The sequence below is a fragment of the Onychomys torridus genome, chromosome 9 (genome assembly GCF_903995425.1).
Source record: "Onychomys torridus chromosome 9, mOncTor1.1, whole genome shotgun sequence".
Classification (NCBI taxonomy): domain Eukaryota; kingdom Metazoa; phylum Chordata; class Mammalia; order Rodentia; family Cricetidae; genus Onychomys; species Onychomys torridus.
The window spans coordinates 51,193,489-51,216,894 of NC_050451.1; the positions used below are offsets into that span (position 1 = coordinate 51,193,489).

Genomic DNA, 23,406 nt, shown 5'->3' on the forward strand with positions numbered 1-23,406 from the left:
TAAGTCTGAGGGTGAAAGCAGTTAGCAATAGGTTCAAACCTCAGCAAAAGCTTGAATTCTTCTGCCTTAGTTTTCCCCTCTGTGAAATGGGAATAATATATATCCTCACAGCATTTGTCATGGGGATTCACACAACGTGCAGCTGTGAATGGAAAGAATCCAACATAGTTCCTAGAACCCAGAGAATACTCAGTAATGTTCAGCTTGCTTGTTGTTATATCTAGGAATAAATATTGCAGTATAACCAATCTGTCCTGGCCAGATGGAAGCCAATACCCAATCTTGACATGATCAGAGACCACGATGGCACCAGCTTCTGCTGAGTACCCCCAAAGAAAAATCGGTTGCTACTCATATTTTATTCATCCTCACGTTGAAATATTTAATCCATGTGAGAAGTATCTCCAGCATTTTAAGTTTCCCTGTGAAAGTTCATGAAAACGTGAAAATGTTTTCCAAAGCAATTTAGAACTGTGCCTTCTTAAAATTGGGAAATCAGATTCACAGAATGGACACAGACTGATCGCCCAATTTCAGAAGCTGTTTTTCAAGCAGCAATCCATACTAACATTGGCAAGTAGCCAACTTTTCCTAAGTTAAGTCCAGCCTTGAGAACGTCACAGTTTTGCAAGGAAGCCCTTGCCGTTTCCTGCAGCTTTCCTGTTTAACACTGGCAGCGAGCACACCTGACGTCCACATGCAAAGAGAAAGACCCAGTCCAGTGAGAGGAAGAACCGGTTGCTGATTCAACACTGCATTTCCCCAACCAGGCCCAGAGCCTTGGAACCCAGCAAACAATCAGGAGCTATTTCTTGGCTGCATGGATGGATGGAATGCTTTCTATGAGTCCTTGAACAGGAGTTGAATACATTCCTTTCCCTTGTCATACTGTGGCTTAGAGTCTGAGACACACACTCGTGAATTTACATCAAACTTCAAGATTTGGAGAGATTTCATATGAAACAGTTACAGAACTGTAACCTTCCTAAGACCAAATTACCCTTGACTTGAGTATCTACAATAAAACTTAAAAGTGAATTGCCCACTGATTACAGAGGTGTGAGTGTTTGTCAGGTTAAAGAGAGCCCCCACTGGACCTCTCTCGGTCAAATTATTCCAGTGGGCTGTTAACACTGTACCGGAGGGCTGCTCTAGTGCTCACATTACTCAGCACCCTTGCTCTTGCTGGTAACAGGTGAGGCCAGCTGTCTTGCCCCATCCTGATTGAACCAGACTTTGCACTGCTTTCCTTTACAACATTGCTCTTGTTCAAAGTTTCAGGTCATGCTCCAAGACTGACCTATTGTTTTCTTTCCAGGAGGAGGGGAGAAGCATTAGGTACCTGGCACCCAGCAAAAGCCAGAGTTACCGTGGAATTCTTCAAAGTAATAAAGGGCTCGATGAAGGGTTCCTTGCTGGTACAACCAGGTCACAAGCCTAAGAAGGTTTGATGGGCATGGCTGGCTCTGTCCCCAGGGCGTACATACTCTGTTCTCATCTGGGCTTTGCTGCCTAGAGCTGAGTTGCTTCTCCTGGCTCCCTGCAGAACCTCCACACTCCAGGAATTTGGACGGAGTGGTAGAGACATCGCCGGTGGAGACGGCGATCGCCAGCTTCCTCCCTGGGGTGTCTTGTGATTCAGAGCACATTCTGCTCCACTCTTTTTAAAAGAGCAGCATGTTGATGCTTGAGACACAAGAACAGAATCAAACAAGGAAACCGCCATTTGATCAAAGAGTTGGTGAGTATGCATGCAGCTCATCCCTGGTAGCCAGGGCATGGCTTGGGTCACCTGGAGCCTGGGCACCAAAGTCTGGTTGCTGAGGGTAGCTAGTGTTTGGGAGTTTTTAGAAGCTGCAGGAGCTCTCAAAGTAAAACTTAAAGCTTTCAATAATAATCCTAGGCTAAAGGCCACTTTCCCTCCAGACACACACACACACACACACACACACACACACACACACACGCACACACACAGAGAGGCAAATTCCCACTCACTGGGTTCCAAGGCTATGTGCATGTGTACTCAGCTATGAAGGGAAGAACTGGAAAACATGGCTTTTTCTCTCGGGTCTTTATCTAAAGTGAACACCGCTGAGTCCAGGGCCTTACTTGGAAGCTTGTGTAGGAAGTGCTTTGGACTGAGTTTCTCTCTCCCATCAGCCTATCCTGGTCCCACAGTTAAAGCACTTAGTGAAGATTGCCATTGTCTGTCCACTAGCACAGCCATTGGAAACACTGCTCTGCTCTCTTGGGTATTGACTTTCTTACTTGTGGTATCCTGTCTTCCTTGGAAGGGCACAGTTCTGAGGAGGGGCTTTCATTTGATTTACACTCTGTAGAGTAACCCATATAGAACGGATTCTAGTATTCTAGGCCCCATTGTCCCATGAATCAGTCTTTGAATGTGCATATGCATTCTTGATATTTTATGTAGCACTCCTGAAGGCCAGGATCTGTCACAAGCCCTGTTACTCTCCCCATACTGATGAGTCACTGAGTTCTCTAGCACACAGTCCCCATTGACTGTAGTTGTGAAAGCTAGTGTGTTTATTAGAATATTAACCCAGTGTATATAATTTCTTTAGCATAAAAGATAATCTTTGAGTATGATCAATGTTATCACTACTCATGATAACCGTGGCACAGCTGTAAACAGGCTAAGTGACAAGGAACAAGGAATAGGGTGCACTTTGGGCAGTCCTTTCCCCAACAAAATGGTTTGTTTTGATAGGATCAGGACTTTCCCAAGGCCACGCGTGCAGTAAGTAACCGGAGCAGATCTTCAAGCACGTGATTGAGTTTTCAAAAGGATCTCAGCCCAGTCAAGCAACCTAGACAGGTAGGATCACGGTGGGTAATCAAGAAAGTTCAACAAGCCTGTTCTTTGGCCATTCCTGTCCACTGGAGACAAAGCTGGGTGCCCCAGTTCTCAGGCAACGAGACATGCTGTCACCGCTGTCGCCAACATCCCTCCTTCTGCTTCTCCTCCCTCTGACCTGCAGGTGCCCAGCCTCCATGCCACCTCTCCTGCTGGTCGCCCTCTTTCTTCTCTCCTCCTGCTCCTCAGCAGGAGGAAGCAGCCCCCTCAGTGAAGGCCTGTGGTTGCTGAAGACCGAGTTTGCCCTTCACCTCTATCGGAGTGCAGCAGCAGAGAGGAACAGGACAAACTTTGTCATCTCCCCCGCCAGTGTGTCCCTCTCCCTGGAGATCCTGCAGTTTGGAGCCCGGGGAAACACTGGCTGGCAGCTGGCAAGTGCTCTGGGGTATACCGTGCAAGGTAAGAGGCTTTTCTCTTGTTCCTGGTTCCTGCTCCTCTCTGCTCGCGTGCTCTCAGGAGTGGGGAGTTCAGCTCCCAGTGTGCACAGGCACAGATGCGTGGCCATGCATGAAACAGTCAGACTTTACAGCCAAGTGAAGTTCTCAACTGTGGAATCTCCCTTCTAGCCTCATGGCAGTATTTCAGTCTTGAGTTAACCCCCCACACCGCCCCCCTGCCCCCAGTTATTGTGCCTGTTGTAGCTGGGCAGCATGGGAAACACCTTATAAACATTCGCTGATTGCTTCAACACCCTTTTGAGGTTGATGATTTCATTTCTATCGCTGTCTGGGGAAGTAGATAGGCACAGGGTAGAGGTAACTTGCTGGGTCACATAGCCAATCAGTGGCAGGGCTGGACTTAAATGCAAACTGTTGAGATCCAAGACTATGCTTCTGACTAGCCTATTGTCATGATTCTGTGATTTCCGGCCAGCGCTCAATTCGTCAGCTTAAATCTGTGTATTGTGTATCTCAGAGCAGCTCCCCTGAGAGCAATGAGAGTCTTCAGAACACAGTTCAGCCCACATGAACCTACACTCCTAACGCAGCTCAGCACTTGACCAACTATAGGCTACAGCAAACATCACCTTCCCTCCTCAATCTCAGAACAGGACGCCAATAAAAAGCTCACTGTGGCGGCTGAGGCAGATTTCTCGGTTCCAGTTATGAAGCAAAGACAATGAACATGTCACTAAAAACGACACGAGTGGTCTTTGTATGAATTAAGACCTGTCAGAAGAAATAATGTCACAAGAAATAATGTCAACCCGGCCTGGCTTTGCCGTGGACCCTTGAGCTGGCAAGTCAAGGTTGGCACTCAACATGCCAGGTACCAAGAGCCACCTGAACTGCCCTTCCTCGTGGGTGCACACACTGGCCACTGCTGAAACAAGTCTTGCACTCCAGCTGGATAACAGATGGGTGTGTTCTCTCCCGTGACAACTGAAACTCAAGGTAGTTTTTAGACCCTTGTCATTCTCGGCAGTTATATGCCATAGCAGTGGACAGGTCCACAGGCTCCCATTACAGTCAGCACAGCACAATTCACCAAGTGTTATGATGCTCTCACTAGAAGGGCCACGACTGGTTAGGGACTTGGCTTGTGTGTACATGAGGAGAACTCTGAGGGCAGCAACTCTGTCTCAGGGGAGCAACACGTGTAGATGGGGTGGGTGCCATGTGTGTTTGTAGATGGGGGTGGGTACCATGTGTGTTTGTAGATGGGGGTGGGTGCCATGTGTGTTTATAAATGGAGGTGGGTACTGTGTGTTAATAAATGGAGGTGGGTGCCATGTGTGTTTATAAATGGAGGTGGGTGCCGTGTGTGTTTATAAATGGAGGTGGGTACTGTGTGTTTATAAATGGAGGTGGGTGCCATGTGTGTTTATAAATGGAGGTGGGTGCCATGTGTGTTTATAGATTGTGATGGGTGCCAAGTGTTTTTGTGATTCCACCAGCAGGTCAGAGGATCCCCATAAAATAGTATATGTGATCTGGCCAGGAAGCAGAAATGAGAATACAAAAGAAAAGTCGGCGCTTCAGCCTTCAACAGAGTCTCACACAAGTCGGGATGATTCGGGTGGGACATGCAAGAGAGGGTCAGTTGTGAGACCAGATCCCATCATGGTACCTGGTTAACTGGTGACAAATATGATGATGAAAACAGGACTTCCACAGAGCCCCTTAGATACTGTTCATGTGTAGGAGTTCTATTGCAGGACAACAAACCCCTTACATTTCTGAACCGCACACTGCTCTACCTTTGCATGGAGCCATCATCAGTTAGTAAGAACAGAGACAGGCCATCCTCAGGGTCCTCTTCATCACTCTCTCCATTTTGGTTGTGTTGTGCCCTGCTTACAATCATACACCAATGCCAGCTACCTGCCACAGCCCAGCTTTTCTTTTAAAAGGTAATACAGGACTGGAAAGATGTCCATAACCTAGCAGTTAAAAGCACATGCTTCCCTGGAGTTGTGTAGCAGTCTAGTCATCTTTGTTTTACATCTAGTATCCTCCTATGAGTGAGTACATACCATGTTTGTCCTTCTGAGTCTGGGTTACCTCACTCAGGATGATTTTTTTCTAGATCCATCCATTTGCCTGCAAACCTCATGATATCATTGTTTTTCTCTGCTGAGTAGTACTCCATTGTGTATATGTGCCATATTTTCTTTATCCATTCTTCAGTTGAAGGGCATCTAGGTTGTTTCCAGGTTCTGGCTATTACAAACAAAGCTGATATGAACATAGCTGAGCAAATGCCCTTGTGGTATGATTGAGCATCCCCTTGCTCCACATCCTCTCCAGCATAAGCTGTCTTCTGTGTTTTTGATCTTAGCCATTCTGATAGGTGTAAGGTGGTATCTCAGAGTCGTTTTGATTTGCATTTCCCGGATAATTAGGGATGTTGAGCAATTCCTTAAATGTCTTTCAGCCATTTGAACTTCCTCTGTTGAGAATTCTCTGTTTAGTTCTATAGCCCATTTCTTAATTGGACTGTTGGGCATTTTGTTGTCTAATTTCTTGAGTTCTTTATATATTCTGGATATCAGAACACGGGACCCTAGGAAAGACACAGGGATCACCCAATGACAGAGAAATGGATGACATCTACATGAACAACCTGGACGACAGTGGGAGTAATGAAGGGCAAGGTCTGAGGGAAAGAGAGCTTAGGGGAGCAGGAGATCCCAGCTGGATCAAGAACAGAAAGGGAGTACAAGGAATAACAGACCATGAAAAATGAAGATCACATGAGAACAAAATAGGCAGAGTTCTGGAGAGGTCCCCAGAAATCCACAATGATATATCCTCTGTAGACTTCTGGCAATGGTCAAGAGAAAGCCTGATCTGACCTAGTCTGGTGATCAGATGGCCAAACACCCTAACAGTCCTGCTGGAACTCTCATCCAATAACTGATGGAAGTGGATGCAGAGATCCTCAGCCAGGCCCCAGGTGGAGCTCCAGGTGTCCAACTGTGGAGAAAGAGGAGGGACTGCAAGAGCGTGAATTGTTGAGACCAAGATTGGAAAAGCACAGGGACAAATAGCCAAATGAATGGAAGCACATGAATTATGAACCAAAGGCTGTGTAGCCCCTAACTGGATCAGGCCCTCTGGATAAGTGAGATAACTGAATAGCTTGAACTGTTTGGGAGGCATCCAGGCTGTGGGACCAGGACCTGTCCTTAGTGCATGAGCTGGCTGTTTGGAACCTTGGGCTTACACAGGGACACTTTGCTCAGCCTGGAAGGAGGGGACTGGACCTGCTTGTACTGAATCCACCAGGTTGAATTGAATCCCCAGGGGAGTCTTGGCCCTGGAGGAGATGGGAATGGAGGGGAGGGGCTGGGGGAAAGGTGAGGGTGGGTGCGGGAGGGGGGAGGACAGGGGAACCCATGGCTGATGTGTAAAATTAAAACACAAATATAATAAATAAATAAATAAATAGATAGATAAATAGATAAATAGATAAATAAATAAATAAATAAATGTAAAAAAAAGCACATGCTTCTCTTGCAGAGGACCCAAACTTGGTTCCTAGTACTTACGCCAGAGAGCTCACAAACACCTGTATCTCCAACTCCAATACCATCTTCTGGCTTCTGTGAGCATTGCATTCATGTGCACAAACATACATATACATGGAATTTAACTTTTAATATAGTCTTTATGTTTAATTAAAATATAATTACATCATTTTCCCTCTCCCCTCTCCTCCCTCAACTCCTTCCCATGTATGCCTCCAACCCCCTTGCTCTTTCTTGAAATCATGGCCTTTTTTTACTTGCTATTGATACACACACACACACACACACTCACACACACACACACCCACACACACACACCCACGTAAATACCTAAATATATAAACACAGCCTGTTCAGTCCATTTCATGTTACTTGTATATGTATGCTTTCAGGGTTTGACCACTTGGTATTGGATAACCAATTAGGGGGAGGCTCTTCCATGGGGGTGGCTCTTTCTTCCTTTCTCAGCATTCCTTAGTTGCCTGGAGTTTTTTTTTTTTTTTTTTTTTTTTTAGGGCTAAGACTCCATGAGATTTCCCTTCTATATTTGCATGTATGTCGTTGCTATGCTTTTGTGGGTAAAACGTCCCTGTCATTTGTAGGAGACCCAATCTCACAGTAGATTTCTTGGTCCTCTCATTCTTCCATTCTTTCAGCCCCCTCTCCCTCACTATGTTTCCTGAGGTGAAGGAGTTGTGCTGCAGATGTTATCTATTGGGTCTGGGCACTACAGAATCATTTATGCACTGCATTTGACCAGTTGTGGTGTTCTGTAAATAGTCTCCAATCTGTTGCAAGGAGACGTTTCTTTGGTGAAGGTTGAGAGCTACTCTTATCTATAGGTATAAAGAATAGATATTTGGAATGCACTTAGGAATTATGCTGGTTAGTAAAGTAGTGGTTGTAGGTTCTCCTCTAAGATCCATGTTGTTGGCCACGTTTCCCGTACCAAGGATGATTTCCCTCTTGTTGAGTGGGGTCTGAAGTTCAATTGGAGAGCTGTTGGTTACTGACGAGATATGTGTGCCACTGTTCCACCTCTGGGGGTTTTGTGCTGTGCTGGTCATTGTTGTAGTTATGCTGGGTAAGACTATTGGCTGCTTCCCTCCCTTGGAAGCTTGCACAGCAACTTCCAATACTGTGACAATGAGTCCTCAGGGAGCAGGCTTTCAAGTCAGATCCAGCTTGGATTCTCTGGGTCTTGTGTCTATAGGGAATGCATAATTCCCCAATGCTCCAGCTTCTAAGCATTTTCATTATTCTTCTAGGTAAATTAATGAGAACATTTTAGCACAGAGGGTTCGGAACGGAAGATGGTCTAGTCCCAGGGAAAGAATTCTGTTTTGTAATTTGAATTTTCTTTTACAACTGTGTCATTTGATTCTCACAGACTAACACAAGAGATAAATGGCTTGGCAAAGCCCAGCTGACCCAGCAGCAGGTGACAGAGCCAGGGTTCAAGCTCCAGATTGTTGATTCAAAAGCCTGTGCTCTCTCTATAGTTCCTCAGCCCCACTGGGGCCGGGAAGCAGTTGCATCAATTTATAAGCACCTTGCTTTCTCTCTTCCTCATCAGAGGCAGCTTCATCATCCTCCCATCCCAACCACACCTGCTGGGGAGCACCTGCACATACCCTTCTCTGAGTTCTTGAAAATTAAAATATCTGTATTTGGAAGACATTTCTCATAATTCAAAAATTTTTTAGACATGAATCTTCCAGAGTCTAGAATCTTCCAGAGCCCAGATCCACAAGCTTTGGAGTCACCTATCAGACAAACTAAAAGGATGATTTTTCAGTTCCTATGGGTTTATTTTCTTCTTGCTTTTCTCTCTCAGCACCCTGTTACAACTACTTAATTATAAGCACTCTCCCAACACCTTTTTACTTTGGAGGAAGGAGGCTGAGTAGAAGCCAGCAGAGACATGGTTCCTCTCAGAGAGCTTGGAGAGCCTTGTCTCAGCTCTCAAACCATTCACTTCTGCCCCTCTAGAAGGCTCTAGAATGTAGTAAATATAGGCCCCATTCCCCCCCAAAAGTCTATTGCTCCATACCTTCTGTGCAGCAGGAGAACAGAGCTCTCCTAAGCAGGGTCTTCTCAAGCCCAGACGTTCCTCTTCCTGTGCGCCACAGGAAGAGGAGACAGTACTACCTCCGACATGGTGACCCTAAGCAAGTGATGAATGGGTTTGAGCCTCAGCTGCCTCCTCCCTACATCAGAAGGACCATAGCCTTTATTTCAAAGTGTTGCTGAGAGCATTCATTGTAACCGGGACCGTGGAGTGTTGTGAACAATGTTTGTAGACAGCATCAAGCTTTAAAAATCTCTTCTAGCATTGCACATTCTGGAATGTCTGTACAAGAGCTTCTCTGTGTGTAGATGGGCAGGGACAAGTCAGGCTCAGTGGAGACAAGAAATCACATAAAAATCCACTTCAGGATGTTCACTCTGCTACTGTTTCTGGCTCTAAGAACACCAGTCCCAGGCTATATTTTTGTTTGCTGTTTGTTTGTGTGTTGTTGGTTCTTTTTCCTGTGATGAAACATCTGACAAGAGCAGTTTAAGGGAGGGGGTGTAGCTCAGTAAGACCCTACATTCGAGACCTCAGGTTTGATACGTTGACAAGGCAGATGTTCTAACACATTGGGAAGAGAACTTTAGTTGAGAAAATGCTTCCCTCAGATTGTCCAGTAGGCAAGTCTGTGTGACATTTCCTTGATTAATGATAGGTGTAGAAGGACCCAGTCTAACTGTGGGTGCTGTCACCTGGACAGCTAGTCCCTGGGTTGTGTAAGGAAGCAGGCTGAGCAAGACACAGGGAGCAAGCCAGGAAGCAGTAGTCTTCTGTGGCTTCTGCTTCAGTTCCTGCCTCTAGGCTCCTGCCTTGAGTTTCTGCCCTCATTGACAGACTGTAAACTGTAAAAGTAAAATAAAATAAACTATTTCTTCCCCCAAGTTGCCTTTGGTTGTAGTGCTTAATCACGGCAAAGCCTAACTCGGACAGAAGCTCCTTAGCCATTGCCCACCATTGTTACAATACTGCACATAACTAACTCTCTGGCTCCATCTTCGAAATTCCATCATGGCACAATGGACCTGCCAGATCCCAGCTCTAGGCTCTCCTGCTGCGGGATATTTGTACACTGTGTGACAATGTGTTGCTGTGATTGGTGTAATAAAAAGCTGAATGGGCAATAGCCAGGCAGGAGAGGATAGGTGGGACTTCCTGGCAGGGAGGGAGGAAGTCAGAGGGTACCAGTCTCTAGGTGCACCAGAGATGCCAAGAGGTTGCAGAACAAGTCCAACATATGGGACAGAGAAAAGGTAACTGAGCCATGTGCTAGAGCGTAGACTAATAGAAACGGGTTAATTTAAATTATAAGAGCTAATGGGACAAGCCTAACCTAATGGCCAAGCTTTCGTAATTAATAAGACGTCTCCATGTTTGTGAGCTGGTGGCTGACAAAAAAAGCTTGCTACACTCACTTCCCGGAACTCGGCAATGTCCCTGAATCAGGAAGTCAGGACAGCGCCGCTTTACCACATCCTCCCAGCTAGATTTGTTTGTGATCTAGCATGTTTGCAGACCCACTTTTAAGCTGCAGGGTTAGGTGGGTTTCGACTCAGGCAGCTATGCCATTTCCAGCGAGGGATTTTTGGGTGGACACACCTGAGACAACCTGCAGATGGGAGCTGTGCAAGCCTTACAAACAGTCCTTTTCCACAGACCCGAGAGTGAGAGCATTCCTGCACGCTGTTTATACCACACTGCACAACTCCAGTCAAGGCACCGGGATGGAGCTGGCCTGCACCCTTTTCATGCAAACCGGAACATCTCTATCTCCCTGCTTTGTGGAGCAGGTCTCCTGGTGGGCCAACAGCAGTCTGGAGCCAGCCAACTTTAGTGAGCCCAACAGCACCACCCCGGAGGTCTCTAAGGGCACACCCAGACAGAGCCCAGGTAAAAGGAAAACCATCCTCCTTGGCAAGGCTAAGGGCAGAGGGCTGTGAAGAAATAGTGTCACCCATCATTTGTCAGAAACCGTGGTGAGGTTCAGGATGCCCTGAATTACAGCAGAGGTTGAGATGGCAGATCTACCTTTGAGTGATGGTGATGTACATGTTCTGTGAAACAACCAAAGCTGTCTTGTGCCTCCTCTGTCCCTCCTCTTCACACCCCAGCATAAATACACACATACACGCACATAAACACCCATACTTGAGCACATGGGCACACAGAAAGGTGTTCCTCAGAGCCTATCACCTCACAAACACCTGCTAGCCTTTCATCTATTTATTTAGTGCTGTTTGAAATCGGATTCCATTTCACCCGCCCATTGATCCTAAAAGGTGGGGGCTGTCTCCTTTTTACAAATGGAGGAACTGAAGCACCAAGGGTTGAGTTCCCTGCTTGCCCTTGGGCCATGAAGCCAGGATTCTAATCCAGGTAGATTGGCTGCAGTGTTCTTGGGAAACACACAAAAGGCTCAGATACATGGAGAATGTTCAAAATCCAGAGTTGCTTAAAAACAGGGCAGAGGCCGAGCAGTGGTGGTGCATGCCTTTAATCCCAGCCTTGGGAGGCAGAGGCAGGTGGATCTCTGTGAGACTAGGACAGTCTCCAAAGGTACACAGAGAAACCCTGTCTTGGAAAACCAACCAAACAAACAAACAAACAGAAAGCTGGGATACATGTAGACAGAGTGCTGCACTCTCTCAGTATTCTCAAATGCTCTATGCTGTCTTCAGCAATTTACTTTACAAGGAGTGATCTTTGCAGCCAGAGATGTGGTTCAGCTGTGAAGAGGGTGGACCTGGTAGCCCACAACTGCTTTTAACCCCCTGTGGAGGATCTGATACCCTCTTCTAGCCTCCAAGGCTACCTGCTCTCATGTGCACACACTCACTCAGAGACAAACACATAGACACATAGTTAAAATATGTTTTTTATTAAGGAGTGATTCCCTGTCTCCTCCTTGAGCTGCCAGGGAACCCACTCAAAATTCAGCATAGGTGTTCTCAACTCACAGCCTGGCTTCCCTTTAAGAAAAAGGAAGACTTGGTGTAGCTATTCGAAGCGATGACAATGGAGCTGATGGATATGCTCAGATTCAAAAGCAAGGGTCTTGGGGGGGAGGGGGGTGACTTGGGTAGATGGTAGCATGTGGGCAACTTCTCTGAGCCCCACTTCTCTCATCTGGGAAATGAGGAATGACACCAAAAAGTCAGGGAGATTGCTTCAAGCATTCAGGCAGAACCTGGCCCAGAGTGTATTTATTAAACATGTGACGGCCTGGAACAGAAACTGCCCCAGTAGGAATGGTCTGCTCGCTCCTTCCTGTTCTTACATGGCATTCTAACCACAGCCCTCCCCAGACTGTGTGCTGATCCTAGTTGCCTCAGCGAAGGTGTGGTGAGGGATGCAGCTCAGCAATTAGTGGGCCCCAAGATGGGGGTGACAGAGTGAGGTCTTCTCTAGTCATAGAGCCTCCATCCGTGCAAGCATCCGCCTGGGGAGACTGCCTGCCAATCTCTGGGAAATGACTCAACAGACCCGGGGCATTCTGGGTACCAGATAGAAACAGGGAGGGAGGGAGACTATAATGAATACGTGCTAATAAGAAGGCTGCAGTTCAAATTCTAAGGTGCCTCACTGTCCCTGAAGCGGGAGTGCAGTTATCAGGGATCCACTGGGAGCCTGAGTTCTCCCTCCCCATTTCCATGACAATAAGTTCAAAGCCAGTTAGCCACTAGCCACTGCGGGTCCCTTGGCAGCATACAAATTAAAGCTTCTCTGATAAACTGAAAATAACATGAATCAGGAGTGGGGAGGGGGAAGAGGGAGGCGGGGAGGGGGGAGAGGAGGGAGAGGGAGAGAGACAAGCTCTTCTATCTATAGGTGAGGGCCCAGGTAGCCCAGTGTGGGGACGGGCTGGTGCCCTGTCTACTCAGCTCTCCATCGTGAGCACCATGACCTTCCAAAGTACTTGGCAGAGGAGATTCTCTTCCCTGGCCTCGCAGCCCCTGCCTTTCACCTGCGCCCATGGCCTCATCCTTCAAGTCCCAGCGATGCACCAAGTGGCAGAGGTCAGCTATGGTGAGTCCTCCTTCCCTTCACATTCAGAAAGTTAGAGGAAACCCAGCAACTCAGACAAGAGAGGGGAGATGGTCTATTTTACAGGACACATGGGTGGGTGAAGGAAAGTGCAGAGTCCAGGAGACTTACAGAGGGGCCTTGGATGGTGGTCCATCTGGATGCTGAGGACACAAATGTGAAAGAGAACCCAATTTCATGCCTGGCATTGGCCTCTGCACTGAGTATGAACATGATTGTATGAAATCAAATATGCCTGGACCAAACACCTCTCCTAGGAGACACTTTCATGGCAGAACACCCAGCCCGGACCAAATGAGGGCTAAACGTCCTCCAGACTACAGGGCCCCCTGGTCCTGAAATGCCATTGCTCTGTGTGACCCTCCTGCCTATGGTTACTTGTCCCAATCAGTAGGGGAGGTTCCTAGTGTCAGCAGATGCCTGGTGGTCTCATGTATGCCATAGATGCCAGCGGGCTCTGTGCTAAGGATGAGCCGTAGCTAACACTCATCTCCACCTTTCTCCCTAAATCCCCCCAGCAGCACCCCATCCCTCCTCCAGCTCAGTGTGTTCTGCTGCAATCTGCCACCTGTCCCATCACATCCTTCTGCAATCACACTCTGCCTGGTGGCCTGGACTTGTCTCCAACCAGCCATTTTCTTTACCCACAAACTCACAGGTGCCAGCCTGAGAACTCTTTACGTCACAGTTAAACACAATCAGTCCTCAGGCCAAATCCAGCCAGGATGTGTGTTTTGTTGGGTCTGTGGGGTGTTTTAAGTGTGGGGAAATTAAGGGCTGGGGATTTAGCTCAGTGGTAGAGCACTTGCCTAGCAAGTGCAAGGCCTTGGGTTCGATCCTCAGCTTAAAAAAAAAAAAAAAAGAGTTGGGAATTTTTCATAGGAAATGTAGATTTAAAACCTTTCTTTAAAAACAAGATGTAAGACAAAGATCCTGGGCCCCCATTCCCTGCGGTGGGATACCTTGCTCAGCCTTGATACAATGGAGAGGGGCTAGGCTCTCCTTCAACTTGGTATGGCAGACTTTGTTGACTACCATGCCTTACCCACTCTGAGGAGTTGATGGGGGCAGAGTGGGAGGGAGGTGAAGAGGCGGGAGAAAGGGAGGGAGGGGGAACCGGGGTTGGTATGTAAATTGGAAAAAATTTTAATAAATAAACATATTTAGTAATAATAATAATAATAAAGATCCTGGGCCCCAATAAGCCCAGACTGGTCAAGCTCCCTCAAGACATTGCCCCAGCAGGCTCAGCTGCTATGGATCCTTGAGTAAGGCCCCATGGGAAATCTTAGAGGGCTTTAGGATCAATAAAGGGGCCATGTCACCCAACAGTTCCCACACTCAGACTGCTTCCTGAGGCTGGAATTGGCACTCTCCTTTGCTATTGCTGTCTTGGAAGTCTGCCTACCCCAGGTTATGGCATGTATGGTTTCCCTGACTCCTAAGACAGAGCTAATTCCTGACCCACTGAACCTTAGGTCAGTTCCAGGATGCTGCAGGCCATGAAGTACATGTTCTAGAGCTGTTATACCTGGGAAGGGTGGCCAGTTTGTTCCTGGTGCTCCCGAAAGACAAGGACACCCCTCTGAACCTCATTGAACCGCACCTCACAGCCAGAGTCATCCATCTCTGGGCCACCAGGCTGAAGAGAACCAGGATGGATGTGTTCCTCCCCAGGTGAGTGGCTGAGTCTTCCTTACAGGGGAATTACTATGGTAGCCAGTGTTCTAAGTGGGAGCAGTCAGACTCCAAGGCCTATCTATCCTCCTACTGGGCTAGCTTGTCAAATGAGCTTAGGCTAAGGAGAAGTTCCCTGGGGATCGAGTCTCTTCCAAAATCACTGCAAAGTAGATTATGGCACATACAGTTGAGTTAACTTCCTGGGTCTTCCTGAGATCAACTACTCTCCCTGGGCCGACTCAAGTCCCTACTTCCTTGCTCTAGAAGCATGCCACCATGGGATAAAGAAGTGTAAGGAGGCACCCTTGTGGGCACAGCTGCCATTGCCCCCAAACCAAAGAGACAAGATGGCTTATGTAACTGAGAAAGCAGATATGTAATTCTAGTCAGAAGCCACATTAGGACACAAAAATTCAAGAGTTTTACAGGCATGGTGGTACAGCTGTAACTCCAGATAGTCAGGATGATGGTAGTCAGCAAGTTCAAAGCCAGCCTGGGCTACAGAGTGATTCTAGCTAGCCTGAGCGATTTAGTGAGACCTTGTCTCTATTAGCTAGTAAATTCAAATTTTGACATCTTTGTGTTGAAGATACATTTGTTCTAAGTGGGGAGCTTCCTTCCTTGAAGAAAATCCAATAGATAACAAATATAAATTGAAAATCAATCAATCTAATGACAGTGATCTTGTTTTCCAAAGCAAAGATGTTAGCAAAACTCATTGTTTCACCAAAGGGCTCTGCCTAGAGTTTTTCAAATGATGAGCTTGTCTGGCCATTTGAAGATTCAGCATAACTTTGCAGGTCAGCATTAAGTGCATAGTGTTGATGTCCAAGAGCTCATTTATAGCACACAATTTCTTCACACTCATGTCCACTTGGGGCTTTGGTCACACTCTAAGGCCAGGGCTCCCAGTGGGCGAAGGCAAAGGCCTTAGCAGTGCTCCCTCCCAATGCTCCCTCCCCCAGGCGCTTAAAAATAAGCCCATCTCCTGGATCAGAAACAGAAGGAGAGACCCACAGAGGCAGGGCCCAGGTCTAAAATGAGATCAGGCTTACCGAAGAGCCAAAGGTGAACTCGAAGCCAAGACAAACCCATCTCTCAAAAGGCAAATGCTCAGCCCCTACCAGCGCGCCCATCTTGTTACACTTGGGAGTAATTAATGCAGGAGGGAAGGCAGTTCTTGCAGTCTTCGTAGAGAGAAAATGCAGCCTAGTAAAGAACCTGCTGTCACACATGAAGATGAGTAGCTTAGCCTGGAGTGCTAATGTAAGGAAGAATCCCAAGGAAACCGCTCTATAGAGAGAGGAGAACATCACACTGGCGTTCTCCCAAGCCCTCAGCAGTGACCCTGAAAACACAGGGCGGAGGCAGAGGAGGAGGAGGAGGAGGAGGTCTGAGGGCCTCAGCAATGACTTTAACAAGCTTGTTCTGATAAATATATGTAATCACCCCAAGGTATCAAGCATCTAATCCAAGACTAATAGAAGATTTTTAGGAAAATAAAGCCATTTATTCTATAAACAAAACCAACCTTATACACACAGACACACACACACACACACACACACACACACACAGACACACACACACACACACACACACACACACACACACCAGACCAGACCAAAGAAACAAAACCAAACAAACAAAAAGCCTAGTTGTAAACTCTTTAGGGCAGTGGTTCTAAACCTGTGGGTCGTGACCCCTTTGGGCATCAAATAACCCTTTCACAGGGGTCCCATATCAGACATTCACATTATGATTCATAACATAGCAAAATTACAGTTATGAAGTAGTAACATAAATAATTTTATGGTTGGGGTCACCCACAACATGAGAAACTGTATTAAAGGGTCGCAGCATTGGAAGGTTGAGAACCAGAGCTTTAGGGAATAAACTGAAAAGTTAAAACTGCTTTAGGTTTGGATTTAGTTGGACCATGATACACACAGCCAGATTTTCGTTGCTTGTTTGATTTTTAAACAGATACTCACATGCAGCCCTGGCTAGCCTGGAACTTACGAGGTAGATAAGGGTGGCCTCAAACTCACAGAGATTCACCTGCCTCTGCCTTCTAATGCCAGGTTTAAAGGCACGTGCCAGTACATGCCACTACATAGTCAGCTTTTGAGTAAGAATTTACCTCTGGCCCCCTCAAATTATTCATTCACCATTTAGCATAATGTGGTCATCATATAGATGTCACTGAATGAGAACCTGAAGATCTTACACCGTGTGGACGGCAGTTTGTGTTGTCGCATGTACTTGGCATGAGCCCAGTGGGTGTGTTTGAGTTTGAACATCACCAAGCAGTACTCTGAGGTGAACTATGATGCCATCTTCTAGAGCAATCAATCACTTATTTATAAAATTAAAAAAGGATCTTCAGCTTTCATCAAGATCATTTAACCTATTCAATAATCAGGAAAACCAAAAATGGATATTTATAGGCCATTGATAGCCATCATCATGCAATCATATCCATATTCCTCAGAAATGAGTAATAATGTCAAATATAGATTTAATGACTAAAACGCTTGGTTCTATGTCTATAGAGGAGAAAACTAAGAAAATTCACAATATTAGACATGATTTTGTACTGGCCTACTTTGTATTGGTTTGAAAAACAATGCCTAAAACTAGAAAGTAGTATGTTTATGAATACAGAACAGCTCAGATTAGCCAGGGCTACATAGTGAGACCCTATGCAAAAAAATGAACAAACAACAAAAACCTGGCTGTGCCTGCTGTGGTCCAAGGTATATGTCTAAACCAGATCTAAATTAGGTTACTTTCCAGTTTATTCCCTGATGCATTATTGCTCTGTCTTCCCACACACACACACTATAGATAGCATAAATTTAGTTCACAGTTCCGGAAGTCTAAGAGCCTGGCACCGGCATCTGCCCTGCTCTGTATCGTGACACAGAAGATGAAATGGTGACAGACGCAGTCACACAAGAAAGCATGTGAGAGAGATGTAGGGCCTGACTTCCTCTTTTACACTGAGAACCACTCCCATGGAAAGCAACAGAAGAACTATGTTTCTAGCCCTCAAGGGTTGTCCTAAGGGGTCACCTTCTATCAGGCCCCACCTCCCAAAGGCCCCACCAACTCATTACCACTACCCCGGGAGCCAAGCTTCCAACACAAGAACCTTTGGGGACACACCCAAGCAAGATTGAAATGATGTAACTGAGTTTTGCCTCCTTGAAGAAGCCACTGGCCACCATGATGTGCGACACTTTTCTAAGGTCATTTTCTATCTATCTATCTATCTATCTATCTATCTATCTATCTCTCTCTCTCTTAAATGTGATATAATGCCCATAAAAGTCACTTTTAAAGTGCACATTGAGTTGAGTGTGCTGGTACACTCCTTTAATCCCAGCACTCAGGAGGCAGAGGAAGGCAGATCTCTGAGAGTTCAAAGCCAGCCTGGTCTACATAGTTAGTTCTAGAACAGCCACAGCTATTTAGCAAACCCCATCTGAATGAATGAATGAATGAATGAATGAATGAATGAATGAATAAATAAATAAATAAATAAGTGCACATTGCATGTCTTTTTTAGTATATTTACAAAACTGTGCAACCATGAATACTAATTACAATTTCTTTTGAGAATGTTTCACATAGCCAAGAATGACCTTGAACTTCTGATCCTTCTGCCTCTGGATCCTGAATGCTGGACTCATAGGTGTGCACCAGGGGCAGTTGGTTTATGTAGTACTGGGGATCAAACTTGGGGCTTCGTGCATACTAGGCAAGCACTTTATCAACTGAGCTACACCTCCAAGTTCTGAAAGATGTTCATTACCTTAAAAAGAAACTCAAATTCATTAGTCATCACTTCTCAGTGCTAGGCAGCCACTATTGTACTCTATCTCCATGGATTATCTTTTAGGGTAGTTCATGCAAAATTAAAAATACAGTGTTAGCCTTTTTATTGGACATTTTTTTCCCCTAGCACAAAGTTTGAACATTTCGTCTCTTTGTAATGACTGAATAACATTCTAGTACATGGATATACCTTATCTGATTTAAGCATTCTTTTTAAATGTTTTTAATTGAAATGGAATAATATTACTTTTCCTCTTCCCTTTCCTCCTTCCAGGCCTTCCCAGCTACCCTCTCTTGAGCCCCTCCCATGCCCCTCCTCAAATTGCTGTCATTGTTACATACATACATACAGCAGTCAGTAGCTGCCTTCAGTTCTTTACCTGCAGGTGTCACTCAGAGGAAACTTCCCCCTTTCATGTTAATGGGTCCATTGAGATGGCCACCGCTCTGGTCTTGCTTATGCGGCCATTTCTAAGAGATACTGTTTTGTGTAATTCCTAAACATCATTGCCTAATTAAAGTCTCAAAAATCAATGCCTAGTTTTCCCAAGAGTTTCATAGGTTTCACCCTTACTTTTAGGTTTTTGGTCCACTGTGAATTAATTATTGTATCCTTGACAACTTGAGGGCCAGGAAACACCAGCCTCCCTTGCTGTAGGAAATTTGCATGTAACTCTTGGCTTCCACAAAACTAATAGCCTGCTCTTGACTGCTCTTGTCCCAATATCAAGTTGCTACACACCATATGTATTTTGTGTGCAGTGTGTATTATGTATGGTTAAAAATAAATGAGGCCCACAGGAGACCACTTCTAACTGGCCACCTTCACAGAGATAATCATGGAACAGTGGAGGGAGCACTGCAGATGCTCAGCAGAAGAGGCCGTGAAATGATTACATCGGGGTGTCAATCTTACACAGTTAGGAATCAACACAGCGCCTTTGCATCTGCTCACATTTTCAAGAGTGAAACCGCTGCATGTGGCCATCTCTACGTGTATGTTAAGCTTAACTTGTTTTAATAAGTTTGTTCGTATCTTCTGGTAGGAAACAGCAAATTAGACCGTAAGTTTTATGTACCCATGACATACATTCCCCTTCAGCATTATTTTTCTAGGCTGCATAGTTCACCCATAAGCTTTTCAAATTGTTGCAAATTTTCTGAAAAGAAAAGAAAAATCTACGGTACATGGACCCATCAGTTGAAGCCCACGTTATTTTGAAAGTCAACTGTTTTTAGTGTGGAGAGGCCAAGCCTTCATGTGTTTGCATGGGGTAATTGGCCCAGTATCCTATACATTTGTTGAAAGGATTACTCTTTTCTTCATTATGTCATTATATATCATTGTCAAAATTAATTGCCAAACATATGGGTTTATCTCTGAACTCTGTTAGATTCTATGGGCATAGATTCTTGTATTTTTATAATGTTGTGTCATTGTGGCTCCTAGAACACCAGTCTAGAAATCAGGAAGTGAGTCCAACTTTGTTCCCTCTTTTCTAAAGACTTTTACTTATGTATTTTAAGATCACCTTTCCGGTTTCTGCCCAAAACAAGCAAGTTGGCATTAGACATGGGGACGTCTTGAATATGTGTGTGAGTCAGGGAGTGCTATATCCTGACACGGGTGTCTCAAGCTGTGGGCTCTGGATACCCCCTCTCAGTTCAGTTTCTTTTGACAGTGTTTTGTGCGCCCAGGTATTCATACCTTGCACTTCCTTTACTAAATTTATGTCTAAGGATTTGGCTTATTTTGGTAGATTAGAATTGGAACTATTTTCTGAATTTCCTCTTCACTTTGTCAATATTAGAAATGCCATTGATCTCTATATATTGATAGTGTATCTCACTATCAAATAGGATTATCTCAAATTAGCCTTAATAGGGTTTTTGAATGTTTTTCAGTATTTTCTATACATAAGACCAAGTCATCTATGAATTGAGATAGTTTCTTCCTTTTTTTTTTTAATTGGAGCTGAGGACCAAACCCAGGGCCTTGCGCTCGCTAGGCAAGCACTCTGCCACTGAGCTAAATCCCCAACCCCTCTTCTTCCTTTTTTAAACTATATTTTATTTTACATTTTTTTCATGGTACTGGGGACTGAACTCAGAGCCTCTTGTATGTTAGGCAAGTGCTGTACCACTGAGCTATATCCCTAGCCTTTGCCTCCTTTCTAATATGGATGCTTTTATCTGTCTTGTGTAACTGCCTTTCCCATCCTCCTGCACAAGGCCAAATAGAAGTAGTGAGAGTGGATATCCTTGTCTTGCTTTCTTAGATGGAAAACTTGAAAGATGCCAGGTGTGGGGATTTTGTGGACATTCTTTATCTTGAGTCACCTCATGTCCCAAGTTGGCTGAGTATTTGATGCTTGTTAGGCTTTTTGTTTGGACATTGTTTTTTGTTGTTTTCAGCAGGGAGGTTCAAGCAAGCTAGGTAAGTGCTCTATCACTGAACATCCCCCTAAGTCCTGTTGATTTTCATTCATGAAAAGGTGTTAGATTTTGATAAAAGCCTTTTCTGCATCTGTTGAGATGACCATGTGGTCTTAACCCCTTACTTTATTAACATGTGTTATCTTATTTTCATGTCTTGCATTCTTGCAATAAATTCTACCTGATTGTGGAAGGATTTATGTGATGCTGGACTCAATTTGGACCCAATTCATTTCAAGTCAATCCCTACTATGTTGTTGAGAATTCATACGGAACATGGCTTTGTTTTCTTTAATACCCTAGTCTAGCTTCTGTACAGGGTAGGCAGCTTCTTGGCTGTTGAATTATTCAAGTTCCTGTGCCATTTCTTCTAGCTCTGCTTTCATGATCATACAGGAACATCACTGGAATCTTTTGAAGTCAGACCTGAATTGTGTTGCTGCTACTAAAACATGGTATTAGTGTTCGGTTTTCTCACCCACATCTTTGGTTTCAAAGAGACTTTAACTTTTTTTTTCTTTTTTCTCCTTTTTTTATTTATTATATTTGTGTTTTAATTTTACACATCAGCCATGGGTTCCCCTGTCCTCCCCCCTCCTGCCCCCACCTTCCCCCCAGCCCCTTCCCTCCATTCCCATCTCCTCCAGGGCCAAGACTCCCCTGGGGATTCAATTCAACCTGGTGGATTCAGTACAGGCAGGTCCAGTCTCCTCCTTCCAGGCTGAGCAAAGTGTCCCTGTGTAAGCCCAAGGTTCCAAACAGCCAGCTCATGCACTAAGGACAGGTCCAGGTCCCACTGCCTGGATGCCTCCCAAACAGTTCAAGCTATTCAATTGTCTCACTTATCCAGAGGGCCTGATCCAGTTGGGGGCTACACAGCTTTTGGTTCATAATTCATGTGTTTCCATTAGTTTGGCTATTTGTCCCTGTGCTTTTTCCAATCTTGGTCTCAACAATTCACACTCTTACAGTCCCTCCTCTTTCTTGACAATTGGACTCCTGGAGTTCCACCTGGGGCCTGGCTGAGGATCTCTGCATCCACTTCCATCAGTTATTGGATGAGAGTTCTAGCATGACTGTTAAGGTGTTTGGCCATCTGATCACCAGACTAGGTCAGTTTGGGCTTTCTCTTGACCATTGCCAGCAGTCTACAGTGGATGTATCATTGTGGATTTCTGGGGACCTCTCGAGCACTCTGCCTATTCCTGGTTCATGTGGTCTTCATTTATCATGGTCTGTTATTCCTCATTCTCCCTTTCTGTTCTTGATCCAGCTGGGATCTCCTGCTCCCCTAAGCTCTCTTTCCCTCAAACCTTGCCCTTCATTACCCCCACTCTCATCCAGGTTGTTCATGTAGATCTCATCCATTTCTCTGTCATTGGGCAATTCCTGTGTCTTTCCTAGGGTCCCATTTTCTAGGTAGCCTCCCTGGAGTTGTGTAGCAGTCTAGTCATCTTTGTTTTACATCTAGTATCCTCCTATGAGTGAGTACATATCATGTTTGTCCTTCTGAGTCTGGGTTACCTCACTCAGGATGATTTTTTCTAGATCCATCCATTTGCCTGCAAACCTCATGATGTCATTATTTTTCTCTGCTGAGTAGTAGACTTTAACTTTCTAAATATTGTTGTGAGCCACAGTGAAAACACAATGCTAAGTGTCAGGCCATGTTGAGCACTGCACTGAACTCTTTACTCTGCATTGACTTGTCATAACCCTATTTAGATTTGACTGCTGTCACGCTCACTTCACAAAGAAATGCAACCAGGAAATAGATGTCAGGGAACTTGCCACTGAGTCTGTAAAGCAAGAAGTTCCTGATGAGAAGACCCAAACTAAAAAAAGCATTACATTCAGCGTTTACAGTTTTCAAAAAGGATGTTTTCTGTGCTTAAGACAATTACAGAAGTGGGCCAAATAGTTTGAGAAATGTCAACATACTTTTTTTGCTTTTCTAAAGTTATGTATGGTTTATACAAAAGACCGTTTAAATTATATTTCAGAGTTTTTTTTATTTTCAAAGACAAACAGCAGTAGCAGTCTATTAGAAGGCTTCTTCAACAGCAAATAAGTGCTTTCTCCTGGGGAAATGCTGATGTGCTGATTCTTTCTGCTTTCAATGGCTTACTGGGCAATTCAAAGCTGAGTTCCTTCTCTGCTCACATCAAAGGCACATACTGCACACAGCAAACATGAAAATGTGTTACACAGTAGAAAAATACTATACTAGGTACTATAGCTACTTTTATGCATCTATTATGTCTGAGATTCTACCCAAATGTGAGGAGCAAAGTCCAAGTGATCGTGGCTGGGCTCCACACTTCCATAGCCCAGATTTGAACTGAGGTGCACCACATACTCTGCACACCCTAAGAGTACAACTTTGCAAACTGGGCTTTAAGAGCCAGGAGGGACTAGGCTAGAGGTGGAGCTCAAGTAATAGAATATTAGTTGAGTATGCAGGAGGTCCTGGTTTCT

The 23,406-nt window shown here is 45.1% G+C and overlaps 1 protein-coding gene across 2 annotated transcripts in view; it reads left to right on the top strand.

Annotated features, from left to right (window-relative positions):
• Positions 1-1,693: 1,693 nt before the first annotated feature.
• The window catches only part of Serpine3 (serpin family E member 3), a 29,981-nt gene continuing 8,268 nt past the window's right edge, over positions 1,694-23,406 (top strand). Inside the window, exons 1-6 of one of the 2 annotated variants that reach the window (XM_036199054.1) lie at positions 1,708-1,741; positions 2,735-2,842; positions 3,006-3,280; positions 10,582-10,815; positions 12,754-12,951; positions 14,448-14,646. In XM_036199054.1, the coding sequence (XP_036054947.1) occupies positions 3,019-3,280; positions 10,582-10,815; positions 12,754-12,951; positions 14,448-14,646 (893 nt within the window). In that variant the 5' untranslated portion in view covers positions 1,708-1,741; positions 2,735-2,842; positions 3,006-3,018. Of the gene's footprint in view, positions 1,742-2,734; positions 2,843-3,005; positions 3,281-10,581; positions 10,816-12,753; positions 12,952-14,447; positions 14,647-23,406 lie in introns of both variants that reach the window. The other variant, XM_036199053.1, reaches the window with a different exon arrangement.